The following is a 16,716-nucleotide window of genomic DNA, read 5'->3' as shown; positions in this document are numbered from 1 at the left end:
ACGTAAATAGCACATTATGAAGTAGCAATTGTATCCTAAATTAAATTAGCAAAATTAAATCCAGCAGGATTATTGCTGTCAGTCTAAGGGCTTTTGGTACAGAGTTTCAAAAGTAAAGGAGCATCTACAGAAACCTAGGATGGATGATAAGCATTGTCATTACGTAACACATTTAGTGAGCACTTGTTTCGTGAAAAGTATCCTTGAAGACATTCCAGTCTATTCAGAGAGATAAGACATAAGCAAATGAGAAGTTAACCATGAGATATACCCAAAGCAGCCCATGGAGATTGCCAGATGGGTGATAGAGAAGCCCTGTACAGGAAGGAAGCAGTGCCTGCTGGGAGGGTGAAAGAAAGGCTTCATGGAGGATGGAGATTTAGCTTGGACTTGAAGTATCATATAATATAAAAGTAATAAGTAGTTCACGCTAGATCAAGGAATGGGGGAGCAAAAAACTCAGTCTGAAGACAATCAGTAAGTAATATTTCATTAATATTATTTTCATTATTATATCATTAATATAATTATGTATTTCCACTGTAGATACAAATAGAAAATATGACTAAACACTATAAATTTCTATAAGCCAAATACCCAGAGATTCCTTTTGGTGTATATTCTTTCAAGATTTATTCTTAGCGTATTTGTTGGATATCTATTTACATATGTGCAAAGTTGTCTATGTGTATTTAATTTGGTATTTACAGATTTATACATAGATATACGTAGCCCCATATGGGCACATATTCATATATGTACTTTTACAAAATACTAATCACACTTGTGGTGTCCAGTGAGAAGGATCTCAAGGAGGTGCAAGAAAAATGTTCACACACCGGGCACAAATCGCCATCTCTCCTTGGTTACCCCTAAGTCCACACCTAGTATACACACTGAAAATGATGGTGCAAATTATTTAATGACATAAAATAACATTCTAACACGTTGAGGGAAAAAAAGGAAGTTATCGTGTATGTGCCTGATCCCACATACACACTTAAAGATAATTAGCCATGTCTATGTATTATAATATGCAGAGAAAAAGGACTAGAAGAAAAGCCTCAAAAAGTTAACTTGGTAGTGGAACCTTGGGTGATATTTTCTTCTCTATGCTTTTATGATGTTCCAAATTGTTTCCTGTAAACATGCATTATTTTGTAATCTGAAAAAAATCAATGTAATAAAACATAAGCAATATAAAAACACACAAATAAATTCAAAACTGCCTGTGAGCGTCCTGCTCAAGATGCATCTTCGGTTTTTGAGCAGCTAAAGTCAAATTAGCATTAACAAGAAGACAGAAAGCAAAGCTCTTGTGTTGGTCAAGTCCTGACTTCAAGGCTCTTGGCCTTCTATGCCTGCCTTTGAGGTGTCTAGCGGGTGGGTCAGGTGTAGGGAAAGCAAGAAAGCCTTGCTAGGTGTCGGTGGGGGAGGAGGGCGCGCCTCCCTGAGCCCCGCCCGGCCACCACCAGCGCTGCTCTGACGGCCACCATCTTAACGCTGCTTCCCCACAGGCTGCAACGTGCCAGCGGTCTAGACTGCGAGGCCGCGGGCTGCACCGGAGCGCGCAGTATCTTTCCCCGGACTGCAGCCGCCCGCACCGCCTGCCACGGAGCCTTGGCCCGGACCCGCGATTCCCTTTGCGACGCCTCCCCGTGAGTCGACTGGGTCGTGGGTATCGAGGACAAGCAAACAGAAACCCCCACTGCCCACCGCCGCTGCCGCCGCCAGGAAGGCGCTTTGTCATGCCCGGAGCCGGCGCCGGGCATCTCTTTGCCAAGTTTCACCTTCGGTGACACAACTTTTCCGTGTTTCTTTTTTAGGCAGCTGCCACATCACGAGGCTAATGAGCACACTAAGGTTTGTAATAAACCCGCCTGCCAGATACACAGGAACTGAGGGAGGCTGGTTGACCAGACCTTTCAGCGCGATCGTCGGGTTCCCAGCTAGCCGAAAAACAAATGTTCCCTGGAATGAGAGCATCTAGGAGCACCTTGTCCTGTTTCCAAGAGAATGGCTCACATTGTGCCCAGAGCTCCGAAAATCACTCACAAATTCAAGAGCTCTTGGAAGCCTTAATGTTCAATAAACCCCCCAAGGGGAGAGGCGAGCATACACACAGAGAATCAAAGGCAAAATAAACAGGTCAATCCTCAATACTTTCAAAGTCACCATTGAAAGAAGATTCTGAAAATATCTATGGGCATATTCAAGAACTGCACTCAGCCTGCCTTCTTTAGGTTGTTTACTTCTACTTTTAAGAGCTAGATAAATATTTTAAGAACCCCAGCTATTTACTAACCCTCAACTCCAGAAAAGTAACAAATGCTACCTATATTATTTGGGGCAAGTTTTGAGAACTGGGTTTCATGTTTGTTATGAAATTTACCTATAGCCGTGCAATAGACCCATCACTGTTAATTACTGCCGTTAAGCAACGGTTCTACAATACAGATAAACACTACATGATTCCCAACTTCAAGAACTATAATTAATATGCTCGTTCAAGGCGTTGTGTCTCTGTTAACAAGATATATTTTTGGAAATATTATCTAACTGAAGGCAGCATAAATAGTATACAAAATAAAGCTTGCGCTTTTTTATTTTTCCATTTAAAATGAGTTATATAAGTAGTGAAAAACCTCTTCTATCGAGCTACACTTTGTTGTGGGGGGTGGATTTCTTTCACCACGATTAATATAGCTATCAAAAGAAAAAATCCAGAAATGAAAATCTTTCAATGGGCTCAGCACACCCTGAGGAGCCCCATTTGGTTAACAAAAACCACTGACATCTGTTAATAAGACAAGGAGGGAGGGAAAGAAGGAGAGACGGAGGAAGAACGGGGTAGGGTTGAGAGACAAAGAGAAGGGAAATGAGACATATGATTCTGCTGGGAGACAGACTGAAAGCATATACCATGTAATGAAAACTAAAGTAAACAAGTGAGTTTTTACTCAACAGTGAATTAAGAGGATGTATAATCTTGAAGACGCAGGTGAAACAAGGTCCCAGATGCAGTTGTGGAAGAAAGTACCATTGTCTTTAAACCAATATGAAAGCCAAAGTCACCTGGCCAATGAAAGCCACAGTCACCTAGCCAATGTCCTGTAGCAGTGGTTCAAGAGAATGGCCAAGTGAAGTGAGATGCGCATCGGAACGTGAAGTCAGAATGTCCCAGGCCAGAGAAGAAGGAAAGGGCACCCCAGCACAGCGCCTGATACAGAAAAGTCACTCAAACAATGTTCAGACGTTTGTTTAACTGAACAAAGACCACAGCCCTGGAGCAACCATGCATTTAGTATAGGCACACTCCTCCTAATTATGTCCAATTTGGTGAATGAAAGTAATTTTGTCTTTGTGAAAACCTGCATTAGAAAGGCTCAGCTGTGCTGCCTAGGAAGGGAGTGTGATATAGTGGTTAGTGGGGTTAGGAGGTAGATTTGGAGTCAATCAAATCTGGCTCACATCCTCACTTCACCGTTTTTTTAACTGAGTGACCTAGGGATGTCCTCAGTCTCTCAGTTTCTTCATCTGTCACATTGGAAGAATAGTATGGATATTCATTCTCCATACATTGAATGTCCATACATTATTTTGAGGAATTCATGAGATGCTTCATGTCAACTCCCTGGCCTATAGTCGGTGCTCAGAAAATGCTATTATTTTTAGGACACCAGTCAAAAGTATTTCTCCAACGTAGCTAGGTGTTAGAAAGTCAACCATTAACTATTGAACTCTTTGCATGAAAGCTCTACCCCAGGCAATCTTTAGATAAAACGTAAATCTCCCTAGGTATTTATCAGATTAAGCCACCAGGAGGCTCTGAAAAAGTCTTTCTCTATCACAGTGCCTTCTGATAATGACAACAAAATAGGAAGTGAGCAGGGCATAAGACCAATGAGTTTCCACAGGTGTATGGCACATGCATTCATCATTTATTGATTACTACAAGGCCAAGCACTGTGCTAGTAATTTGCAAACCACTAGCAGTGTGACTTCATGTAAGCTACATGATCTCCGTGAACTTCAATTTTCTCATCTCTAAAGTCTGTATGTACTAAGAGCTACTGTACTTCATTTGGCTATCAGGATTAAATTAGATATATGTAAAAATAATGTTTGCCTAGTAAATAGTAACTGCTCAGTAATTTAGAGGCTACTACTATAAAGATAGCAATGTTCATTATTGTTATTTGCTATTAAAGGATGAATAAAATATACCTCTGCTTAAAGGAATTCCCTAGCTTTCCCAGGTCATTCAATAACCACTCCTAGAATACTAACCGTGTCCAAGATTCTATTGACTGCCCCAGTATGGGGCAGGGTGGGAGTCTTCCAAGAAACCAGAGGACAAGACAAGAAGGGCTATCAATAGGGGATGAAGAGTGTTGCATGGGGAGGTGGCCAAAGAGTGCATACAGGCAAAACTAATAGATGATGATAGAAATAAAAATAGGAGGCCAGGCACAGTGGCTCACACCTGTAATCCCAGCACTTTGGGAGGCCAAAGCGGGTGGATCGTTTGAGGTCAGGAGTTCAAGACCAGCCTGGTCAACATGGTGAAACCCCGTCTCTACTAAAAATACAAAAACTTGGTGAGGTGGTGGTGGTGCGCACCTGTAATCCCAGCTACTCAGAAGGCTGGGGCGGGAGAATCAGTTGAACCCAGGAGGCGGTGGTTGCAGTGAGCGGAGATTCATGTCACTGTACTCCAGTCTGGGCGACAGACTGAGACCCTATCTCAAAAATAATAATAATAATAATAATAAAATAATAGCTGTCTTTAGGTAGGGGGAATGACTAGAAAGGGGCATGAGAGAACTTTCTGAGGTGATAAGAATGCGCTGTATCTTGACTTTGGTGTTGATTTTATGGGTGTAAATATTTATCAAAAATCATTGAGATGCACACTTAAGATTTGTACATGTTACTGCAGGTAAACTTCAATTACAAAAAAAGGAAATTGAATTTTACTGTTTTTCTTTTCTAATTTGGCCTTTGACTAGGCCTGCCTTTCACCAAAGATTATTTTCTTTCTTCCCAGCCCTACTTAAAGGGACCACAATAAAAGGACAGACATGTACAGCTAGGGATTCCTTTTGGCCAAAGAGTGATTGTCCAGACCAAATCTGATGTCTCTGCAGGCAGGCCAAGTAAGCAACTTAGCTCTTGACACAGCCCTATTGTACTCCCTAGAATGTCAACCACAACCCTACACCAGCAGAAGCCTTTGCCTGTGGGGAAGATCGTTAACCAGTGACACTAGTACTATTTCCATTTGAAAATCAATGCTACAAGTAATTTCAAAGGGCAGAGGCAAGAATAGCCATGAGAACTGCTTTACAGTAATCACAATAAACAGTCATTGTAATTTAGACTTATTATTTATTACAACGCAGATCCCTTAATAAAATAGTCCTTCATATGTCCATTGTGCCCTAAGAATCAATAATTTATTTCTTTTCTAATAACCCCCCCCCCCCCCCCCCCCCAGTTTTCAGAATTAATGCTCTGGAAAACACTGCTTTAAAGGAAAAAAATGGCCATCCAATTCAAGGAGAAATCGGATCTGAGGCCTGGAGTGGTGGCCATAATGACTACTATATATCGTTTCACTTTCTTTAGGAAATTAATGCATTTACCTGGAAACCCACACTCTTAGGAAATGTTTCATCAATATATGACATTCAAAAAAGTGATAAAAATGCCATGTTAAAAAATGTCAGAAATAAGATTCAACTAAGTTTGTCGAGCTGGTGTATTACAAATAGATAACCTACATTTCAAGTTGATGAAGACTAACTAAGATGACCCACATTGCACAGGACAATGAGCCTGAAATCCACTCTTCAGCCTGTGCTGATAAATCATGGTGACGATGTGTCTTCTTGATAGGGAAACAAACATCAGCGACTGCAGAAAATTAGTTATGCAGACATTTGTGTCCTGTACTAATTGCTAAAACTAGATTATGCGCCTAGTCTTCACATTTCAAAGATGATGTTAAGCTGAGCAAGGTAATAGACATGTAGGATCCCCTTCATCCACTCTACTTTAATGCATATGGTTTTTCCCCCGTCCTTCAATTGCTTAATCTTGACAATTATTGTCCATTCTTTCCAAATTTCTCAACTCCAAAAATATAAGTCATACTGAAGCAGACACTAGAAAGCCTTTTTATTGGATATATTTGAAGAACTGCAACACATTCTGGTTGTTCTATGTTGATTGTAATTCCCAGAATAAGAAGTTGATTTGGACATAAAACAGCACAGCTGCAAAGAGACCTGGAACGCTAACAGTTTCATCTCCTTACTCACCGCCTTACAAATCAGCCCTCTGGCTTATCCAATTCTGATTCCCATTCTCTCCCTGATTCCAATTCTCTCCCCAGTCCTGACCCTGTCCTCAAAGCCACCCATAAAATCTCCCTGCTGTGGGCATAGACCTCAACTCCTTCCTTCACCCCACAGCTCACCCTCTGCTTCTTACCCAGGCTCCAATTCAACATCCATTCCCACTCCAACCTCACCCACATCTCCAGACCTAGGACACATACTAACCCCTTTAAATTATTTGAACTGTGCTGAAAAGAGGCTTAGAGGAAGCAGTACTAAGCTAGAAAGAAGATTCAGTACCCCTCACCCATGCCCCAACTTGCTCCCCCTTCTGGCTTTAGCCTTTGTCAATAAAGAAGCTACACGCTGCTACAAATAATGATGAAGAGGACTTGGGTGTAACGTGGACTCATCTCTTCCACCTATCCCCAAGAACAGACCAATATTTCTGATTAGAGATCTCCCTGGTCACACCTCCTTAGCAAGGCTATGATCTACCTCCTTCAGCACAGAAGAGACCGTGTGGCTTATGACACTGTATGTAAAACCATGGGACCATGATGTCAGAGTGAAAAAACAAGTCCCTACATCAGTCATAGACGGATGATCATTGTTACTTTTTAATAAGAGGTCACCAACCACATAATGTCTTGCCGGTAAAATACCTCTAAACATCTGCTTTTGCCTGGCCCAAGTCTGAGAAAGACACTTGATGAAACCTATTATAGTAAACCACAATGATCAAGATGATCTTTTGGAAGGAACTCAGGACTCAAGCCTAGATATCTGCTGGCTGCATGACCACAATGCCCTGTCCTTCTTAAGTAGGATAGGACAGAAAGACTATTGGAAAGGGCCAGGAAATGAACAAAAAATGAACTGTGGTGTCAATGCATGGGGCCACCATAATCCATTACAACAGCAGCTGTACAAGTGGCTGGCTTCTTGGGCTATGCATGGAATTGTCCTCCATTGTCCAGCAGCCAGCATGAGCCCAGCCTGACAACAGTGCTGTCTCACCAAGAGAACCCACAGCCCACAGAGCCTTGAAACTTGCCTGGATATCGTGGCTGTTAGGCTAAGCACAAAGGAAAGGGTTGTTGAAAACAACACACCCAACTCCAAACATGTAGCCACAAACCTAAAGACAGTTTTGCAAGTGAGAATTAGCTAGCATTTTTACTTAATCCAAAAAAGATTTGGTTTTATCTACAGCAGCCTACAAGATTTCCGATGCTACAGGAAAACTGTTGCAACAAACCAGAAACAGCCTTAACTGAGTGCTTTTCCAACAGAAGACTGCTGAAAAGATCTTATGTGACAAGGTAGAGAAGAGTGAGTCAAAGCTAAGAGAATATCTGCTTGAACAAACAAATATTATGCTTTCTTCTTCCCTGAAATGGAAACAAATCCTCCAGTCCAAGAGCCGCGTGACTCAAACTATATACACATCTGCCAATTTTAAAGTTTATACGAAGCATAAATAAATACACAAAAGGCGACTGGCTGCACAAAAGGCCTTTTTAATAGTTTCAAACAGAATCAAGGTCCCCGCCCCCTTTCCAAAGAGAACAGCCTATCTTGTCTGGCTACATTTTTGAAAAGGTTATGAAAAAGATCAGTGTCCATCACTGGTCTTAACCTCAGTAAGTTGAAGAAAATGTCATTTGAAAAGACAATCAGCAATTTATATACTCTTAAGGCCATATTCCATTCAGCAGCACAAAATAATTTACTGGAAACCTACTACCTGTGCTGTAAAAGCTCTGGAAACACTGTACTCTGTAACAATCTATGTAGTTATGATACACTGTAGGTATGAGCCCTAACCGATGGGGGTGGGAGGCTGAATTTAAATGAGCAGTAGACTCTGAAAACAGATTATGAAATTCATTCAAACTGTTACTAAATTATTTGATTCCATCCAATCATCTGTCACACCATTGTTCAAAATCAAATGTGTGTATATTCAAGGTATCTATGAAATGCTTGATCCTATATCTTGCTATATTACAAAGAATATGCCAATTAGTTTTTCAGCTTAAAAAATTAAAGATGACCTATATATAGGAAATTTGTAAGTAAGGAAAACTCTTCAGAAATATGGTCAACATATATAAACTCTAGTGACTAGAAGATAAATAGACCTTGAACCTTTCATCTCTAATATAAAAAGTAGTCTTTAAAATTTAGTCACATAAGACTTTTCACATACGTGAAAGAAGAAAATACTAATGGCTACTACACATTTACTGTTCTGAAAATGCTCTAAATTCAACAATGAACAGAAAGGCTGAAATGACAATCTTGCTCTTAGCAGCCAAAAGCTTCCCATCTTCTCGGGGAAGTAAACTCCTTTCTTAAAAGTTGCCTTGTAAAATTAATGTATTCTAATTACAACCATAATTTCAAGTGCTAATTACACCATTCCTACAGAGGTATGTGGTTTCAAATGTGGTGAGTCAGCACAAGAAAATGTTATGACACATATCTAGTACAAATTTGTATTATTGAATTACAGAAACCTGTCCTGTTTCCAGATGCATCAATCCATTCTGGACAACTGCAAATTGTATTCCTAAAACAGAAACTCATTTTCTTTGAATGAATTTGGTTTCAGGGTCTCCCAAGGGTAGCCTGAAATAAACCTGAAGTAACCACCTGATGGAAATCAGGAACCAAAGTTCCAGAAACAAACGTGAAATACTCCCAGATTCAACAGGGGAATGAGGTGCCTAGATCAATCTGGTGCTACATTCTTTAATTACATTTACTTCTCTGGGCCCTCAGTGGAAAACAAAACGATTTAATGACCCCGAAGTCATTTTCCTTTATCATATAAATGCCTGTTTGAGACTCAACAATTAGGAGAGCTCTGGAAACCTACAGCTGTAGTTCTACTTTCCAAAGTTACTCTTTTACTTGGGATTGAATGCTAGCCTTGAGCCAGACCGGGGGCCACAAAGACCCGTGTGACAACGGATCTCACCCCTACACAAACTCGAGGAACCTTTCGTCACCCTTTCGCCTAGTTGGGGAAGAAATGGCTCCATTTGGAAACAAGGAGAAAGGCCTTGAGCTGAAGACTTTGACAACTTTCCGCGGGGGAGGTCTGGTGCTGCCCTAGAATCTCCCGGGAAAGAAAGCTCTGAGAGATGGGGAGAGGCGAGAAGGAGGAGAGGAGAAAAAGGAATAGAGAAAGGAGTGGGAGTGAAGGGGGCCTGAGGGATCAGGGAGAAATTGGGGCCCCCATGAACAAAACCCGGGACCCCCCGCGCTGCAACCTCACTTCTGCAGTGGGGACTCAGCGTGGGTCGCTGCGGTCCAGTGTGCTTGGGGCCCTCAGGGCTAATCCAGCCCACTCCAGCGTCCGTTTCATGGCCATTCCGGACACTTGCACCTAAGGCACCTGCCGTTCCCCACTGCTGTTCCACATTTCCTCTCTGTGCCTCTCTCCGCACCCGGGTCTCCAAGGCCGCTGTCTCCAGTTTACATTCTGGAGCTAATCCTGGTCCTCAGAAAGGCAATGGCTAGAACTGGCAGGAGGTGGGGGGCGTCCCCTTCCTTTGCCTTAGTTCTCCCCAACCTGAGCACCGCTTTGCTGCGCCTCCCCAACCCGCCGATGGGAGGCCCCGGGCAGAGGCGCGCACTCCAGGGGGACCAGTGGTCCAGTGCCCCGGGCGAGGTGACTGAACCCCAGCAAGCAGAGGAAGAGGATTGCCCCCTCCCGCGAAGGCTCACTCACGCTGGGCACTAGTGGCAAGGGGACAACAGCCTTTGTTCTCCTGGGGTTTGGCGAGGCTGTGCTGCCAAAGCCCAGTGCGGGCGGCGCCAGGGCACCAGGATTGCTCACTTTTGCACGCGGCGTGTCGAAGGGTGCAAACTCCTGCCTTCCCCGAGGGGTGGGGTGGATAAGGAGTTTGGGATTAGGGGGTGTAGGGGGCGGGGGGGGGGAAGGAGAGGGGGAGGGGCTCTGCGTCTCCACCAGGCTCTTTGTTTGCATTGGGGGCGGGGAGAGGGGGCTGAAGGTGGGTTCAAGCTTGGGTTCTGAGAGCAGGGCAGATTCCTGAGTATGTCACCATGTTGCACGCGCGCAGCACACATATGCACACTCGCGCACACGCACACACATACACTCATACAGACAGGCGGCCGACCGTCAGCAGACAGCGCGGTTCCCGGCGCTCCGGGCTGCAGCAGCTTCGTCTGCCCGCAGCGCCACCACCGTGCGTCCAGAGCGGGAGTGGAGGAGGCTGGAGGCACTCGAGGGTCGACAATTCCGCGAGGAAGGAGGGGAAAGTGGTGCAAACCTAGATCCACCCCCAGCGACCTCTGCCCCTCCTTTTCTCCCGGGGTCGCAGAGGTCATGGGCAGCTTAAGCTCCGGGAAGGAGGCAGGGAGCCGCCGGAGGGCGGCGCGCACGCGAGGGGGCGAGGGAAACGAAGGAAAGGAAAGCAGGCGGACTCGGCGGGCGGGCTTACCCTTAGAAGCATCTTTCTCCTCTTTGGGCTTGGTCACCTTTCCACTCATAGATCCCAGCTTGCTTGACAAGGTTCGCTCAGAAGACGGAAGTCCTCGCCGAGCGGGCCGGACTTGGGAGAGTGCTTAGGGCGGCAAGTCTCGACCGCGAGCTCCCCTCGGTGTGGTTCGGGGCGGTATCCGCTTTTCCCCACCGCTGCCGCCGCCGCCGCTGCCTACAAGAGAGTGGGGAGGAAAGGAGAGGGGTGAAGGAGGAGCCGCCGTCGCCGCCGCGGCGATCCGGAGCGGCCGGCCGCGGGAGGAGCGGCTCGCCGCGCTCAAGAAGTGAAGAGACAAAGCCGCGCGGCGCTTCCTCCGCTCCCCGCGCCCTCAGCTTCTGCCCGCCTGCGGAGAGCCACGCTCGCAACCCCCGGGGCGGCCGAGAGGAGCGGCCGGGACTCCCCGGCTTCACTGCCGGCCTCCCTGGGCTCCGCGCGGGCCGCTCGCTGGGAGTTGCCTGGGTGGGCTGCCCGCGCACTGGCAGGCTGCTTTCCCCCGCCTCTCCCAATCCGCTGCGGGCCGCCAACTCGATCAAAATAAAACCCCGAGGAAGGTTTTTAAAAAAATCAAAACAAAGATAAAAATATTCACTTAAAAATAACAAGCCTCCCTGAAAGGGAAATGTTTGAACATGTGATGAGCAACGTGTGAGCCTGTTACACCGCAGAGTCGCGCAGCTTCTCGCCCGCGGGGAATCGGGAGGAGAGGGTCGCCTCTTTCCTTTCTTTCTATTTAATCCATTTCCAGGTTCCTATTATTTTGCCAAAAAGGGGGCCGGAGTTGCTCGCCGGCGGAGGAGTGGGAGACGATGGCCCTTACCTGCTCTCTTTCTCTCTCTCCCTACACCCACACCCCCTCGGAGCTCGCCCGCTCCCTCGCTCGCGCTCTCCTTCCAAAGAACTCTCCGGTCCTAGAGAGCCACGAATCAACACCGCGGCGCATTCTATATAAACGGCAAGGTGTGGGCACGCAGAGGGTGGGGGCTGGCGAAGGCGGGGCCTCACAAAGCCGCCTGCCCGCTGTAGTAAAAGAAGAGCTCGGCAGGGGCGCGCCGACGTCAGCCGCGGATTGGCAAAACCCCGGCGAGCCCCGCGTAGTGCAGGCGAGCGTGTCTGCCGGGCGTCCCCTGGCCCCTCCGGGGCAGGGAGGGCCTGCGGGTGCCGCTGTAGCGGGCTCCCACCGTGGACCAAGGAGATGGAAGCCGGGCGCTCCCCCCCACCCCGGCCCCTGTAACTCCTCTGCTCCTAGCGCCTGCTTTCCCAGGCCCGTGCTGGTCGCCACCGACACTTTGGGGACTCCCCTGTTGGCAACTGCTCGCACCGAGCAGTGGAATCTCAGTCCGGGAGTCGACGACTTTTCGCTTCTGGCTAGCTGCTCAAGTTGAGACAGTCGGGCTCTCATGGGGCAGAGAAGGGCCCTCTGGGATCTGGGTGTCACTAGGTCAGAGGGTGAAACTGACCGCGGCGGCTGCCACCTCCCACCCCCACCCCCCACGCAGGCCCCTCCTCCTAGGGCTGGTCGCTCTTGTTGGTAAACTGGAAGCACAGAGTGTCCACCGCCCAGGATGGCCAATCCCAGGCAAACGGGTGAGGTGGGACTGGGGGCGAGTGCTGAAGAGGAATAAGTAGGATTGAAATGTTGCCTGAGGAATACTTGTGGCAAAACCCAGAGAGAGAGAGAGAGAGAGAAAGAAAGAGAGAGAGAGAGGAAGGAGGAGGAGGAGAAGGAAGGAAGGAAGGAAGGAAGGAAGGAAGGAAGGAAGGAAGGAAGGAAGGAAGGAAGGAAAGAAGGAAGGAAGGAAAAAAAGGAAAGGAAAGAAGGAAGGAAGGAAGAAAAAAGAAAGAAAGAGAGAGAAAGAAAGAGAAAGAAAGAAAGAGAGAAAGAGAAAGAAAAGAAAGAGGAAGAGAGGAAGGAGAGGGAGGGAGGCAGGGGAAGGGAAGGGAAGGGAAGGGAAGTTAACCAACGAACTAGGGAAGGAAGGTGATTGATAGTAGTCAGGAAATAGCCCCTGGGGCATCCTGGAAAACCTTTTCTGTGATGGCCTTTTTTTGTGCATGTGAATCCCTGGTAGCCTCGCGCTCTGTTGAGGGACTGGGGTGGTGACTAGCAGGACTTGGTCCTCAGAACCGTCCATTAATCAGACCTTAGACTTCAGCCTGGCCATGAAGGCGCAGTAGCGACTCCCATGCAGAAAATTCGTTTTCCCTCATCCTACTCAACCCCACCCCCTTCTTAATTCGGTTTGGTTAATGGCATTAAACCAGGCGAAGAAATCATATAGATGGATTAGTCTTACTGAATCCCAGGCGGTAACTCAATTACAAGAGCCTGCTGTGGCTTTCAAGACCAGGAGTATGGGCTCCCCCTGCTCCCAGTCCAGGTCTAAAGGTCGGCAACCCTCTAAACTCAATTTGCAGCCTCCATCCTCGGTCTGAGAGGAACGCCAGGCCCATTTTTCTTGTAAATAATATCTAATAATCTGGAGCTTGATGACACAATGTGATTATCCAACCCAAAGTTAGACCATTAATTAATATCAGTTGTCTGGGAAGGAAAACATTTCTCTTCAAATGATCGAATTCAAAAGGGTTGGAGGTTTAGATGGGTTTAGAGGAAAGGTGGAGGGGAAGAGGAGTCCTACCCCAAATCTCAGCATTGTGCAGTATACCCATGTAATGAACCTGCACATGTACCTCCTGTATCTAGAATAAAAGTCAAACATTTAAAAGTCATAATAATTTACACCCAATAACAGTAATCATCAATTTAGCTGCATGCTAAATGCTTTACATCATTATCTTATTCCATCTTCACAACAACCCTAAGGACATGTTTGTTCTGTTGTTATTTGCCTTTCACAAATGAGGAAAATGAAGCTCAGAGAGGTAAAGTAGCTTGCCAGGAGGTCACACAGCTGGTACATGGTGGAGCATAGATCACAAAGATGGGCGGCAGGCTAGGATACCCAGTGGGTCTGTCTCTAAAACCAGTGTTCATCTGTTATACCACTTGGTCTCTCAAAACTCCTATCAGCCTCTTCAAAAGAGGTGGGAGGCACATTTTCACTGGTCCTGTCTGCGAATTCTAAACTCCTAGATCTTTTAAAACTTCCCTAGCTCAGCACGTTCAATCAAAAGCATACACACACATACTCCTCTGTTGTGTACATACCATTTACTTTGTCCACATCCCCCCAATAAGTAACAATACCTTATTTTGGGAAAAGGGTCAGTTTCTGTCTTGGAAGATATTAAGCATGGCATTGATGTGGACACCAGGTGTCTCAGCTTTCCTGCCACATTAAGATGTATAGGAAAGTTCTCTCCACAGATAAGATCCCTCTCTAAGCCCTATCAACAATGACACCTCTAGCAAGGGTAACTTCCAGCTGGAAGCTAGATATCATTCTGTTCCTTAAAGGAGACTAATCTTCAATATATGACTAAACCTAGCTTAGTTAATATGATCAAGGTGAGTTGAGATGTCTGCTTCGGAAAATTAGTGGAGTCTATCTGTCCATAAACACAAACAGGTAGAATACAGCATTTTTCTTCACTGTAAACCACCTTGGAAAAGAAATATCAGAAGATAAAGGAAATACTTCATGCAAGAACAATATGGTGGTTTGTGTCCATACAGAGACAAATCAATGACATCCATAAGGACGTTCATGTCAGAGACCAAGGATTATGAATATTCAAGTGCAGGGACAAACATTCTTATCTAAATCAAGCTTCTGAAGATTCTGCTAACGGGGTCACTGGCAGCTTGTTCTGTGAAAGGAATGGGGGACTTTCTCTCTTCAAAGCCCCATGAGATATTTAATATGAAAAAAGTGTTGTTGGAATTGACTCGGAAAAAGGCATGCTCCAGTGTCCAGCCCCCAAGTTACTTGGCAATGCAGGATGGTCAGCTGGAAGATCTGACATCTGTGTGAGGATGGTCCGAAGGTCTTTTCCTGCCACCAAAGGGATTCAGTCTTGAAGCATCTCAAGGAAGACCTGGCTTAGCTTATAGTACTTCCGCTTTCCCACCCAGATCCATCTCCCTCATCCCATCGTAGTGGAAGTACCCTCAGTTTTCAGTTTAGCAATTTGCATGTATCTGGTCACTAGACCTCTCTGTGCCTTGTCACTTTGGTAAAATGTGTCCCATTCTGTCTGTCTCTGCTGCTCTTATGAGAGAAATTCCATGGACCCGGTAGAGCATGGGGTGCGGGAGTTATTCCGTGTAGTAGAGTGAATTAGTCCTGGAATTAAAGCGATATTCTAAAACAAAATACTGCATGGCCGTGCCTCTAAAGAGGACTGGGTTGCTTCCTGGAATAAAGGACAGAGGCTTTACTACTTGGTAGTGAAGTGGAAAAGGTCCTAAGAGGCTCACCCCCTTGGCCCTATTATCTCAGTGTCAGTTTCCTACTAGTCTACAAAGGCCTCAAGATACCAGACTCTGGATTCCAGGTTTGCTCATCCTACAGCAGTTCTGAGCAATGTTTCTGGGCAAGAGGCCACGTGGTTCCCTTGTCTGTGCTAGAGGGTAAAGTTGGAGTGAGCAGGAGGGCAGAGGACACATGCACTTAGGGTTTCTTTTTTTTGCTGGCAGTTTTGGACTACCTGGGTGTAGAGACATTGTCATCAGGCACCACGAAATTAGATACTTTAGTGATAAGACTGCTTCTCACGGGATAAAACACGTTTTTCATTTGTGAAAACATTTCACAGCAGAAAGCTGGTTCAAAAGGAGGCAGCCTGGCAAAAGCTACGCTTCCAGCCAAGGTGCCTGAGATAAAGAAAAGCCCACTGGGCCAAGATCTGGGAGTTGGAAGCCACTTTAATTTTTACGCTTAAGTCTCAACAATTTGAATGTTCAGATCCAAATGCCAGAGCTGTGAAAGGCATTCATTGCTGATTCAAACCCTGCCGTGTTTATCTATATCACGATTTAAGGTTCATTTTTATGGGATCTCCGATGAGTTGGTGGATTTCTATAACATAAGAGCTGGAAAACATAATCTCCAACTCCCCAACTCTTGGCCACCGTGGCAGTTTTAAAATGGGACATTGAAAGGTGGCCACTACGTCCTCCCCTCTTGATACTGACTGGGTTTGTAACTACTTCAACCCATAGAGTATGGTAGAAGTGCTGCTCTGTTACTTTTAGGTTAGGTGAGAAGAGGCCATGTAGCTTCTGCCTGGCCCTCTTTGGAATGTTTGCTCGGGGAAAAGCCAGCTACCATGTATGAAGTTTGTCCACACTGAGGCTGCCATACCAGAGAGTTCACATTTAGGCTCACCAGTCAGCCATGCTAGCTGAGCCCCCAGATAACAGTCAGCATTGCTGGCAAAGGGAGAGATCGGTCTTGGATGTCAAGTCCAATCATACCACGAGATAACTGCAGCCCCAGCTGACATGTGACTGCAACTTTATGAGAGATCCCTCAGTGGAGAACTACTCAGTGGAGTCCTCCTCACATTCCTAACCCATAACATTGTGAACAAAAGTAAATGTTTTTCATTTCTAATTTGTTTTTAACTACTCCATTTGAGGGTAATATGCTATGAAGCAATAGTTACTGGAGTCGTGACCAACAAGTTCTCCTAATCCTGTATATATGTATATGCCACTCCACCTTGCAGAGCTAATATCTATTTCCCTCACCCTTGAATCCAGGCTGTCCTTGTGACTTGTAATGTGGCTAAAGTGATCTTATGCCAGTTTCAGTCCTCACCTTTAAGAAACTTGGCAGATGCCCTTCCCTCAAGGGGAAGCCAGACACCATGTAAGAAGTCAGACACCCTGAGACTCAAGTTGTAAGGAAGCCCGAGCTGACCATATGAGGAGTCCATGTAAGAGG

General features: G+C 45.8%; 1 protein-coding gene across 2 annotated transcripts in view; it reads right to left on the bottom strand.

Annotated features, from left to right (window-relative positions):
• The window catches only part of FGF13 (fibroblast growth factor 13), a 576,630-nt gene extending 564,836 nt beyond the window's left edge, over window positions 1–11,794 (bottom strand). For both annotated transcript variants that reach the window (XM_007992836.3, XM_007992839.3), the window contains exons 1-2: window positions 11,682–11,794; window positions 10,826–11,038 (exon numbers count right to left, since the gene is read on the bottom strand). In XM_007992836.3, the coding sequence (XP_007991027.1) occupies window positions 10,826–10,874 (49 nt within the window). In that variant the 5' untranslated portion in view covers window positions 10,875–11,038; window positions 11,682–11,794. The remainder of the gene's footprint in view (window positions 1–10,825; window positions 11,039–11,681) is intronic.
• Window positions 11,795–16,716: the final 4,922 nt, after the last annotated feature.

The sequence above is a fragment of the Chlorocebus sabaeus genome, chromosome X (genome assembly GCF_047675955.1).
Source record: "Chlorocebus sabaeus isolate Y175 chromosome X, mChlSab1.0.hap1, whole genome shotgun sequence".
NCBI lineage: Eukaryota > Metazoa > Chordata > Mammalia > Primates > Cercopithecidae > Chlorocebus > Chlorocebus sabaeus.
The sequence above is the reverse complement of the archived record's forward strand: the minus strand, read 5'-3'. Positions and strand labels throughout refer to the sequence as shown.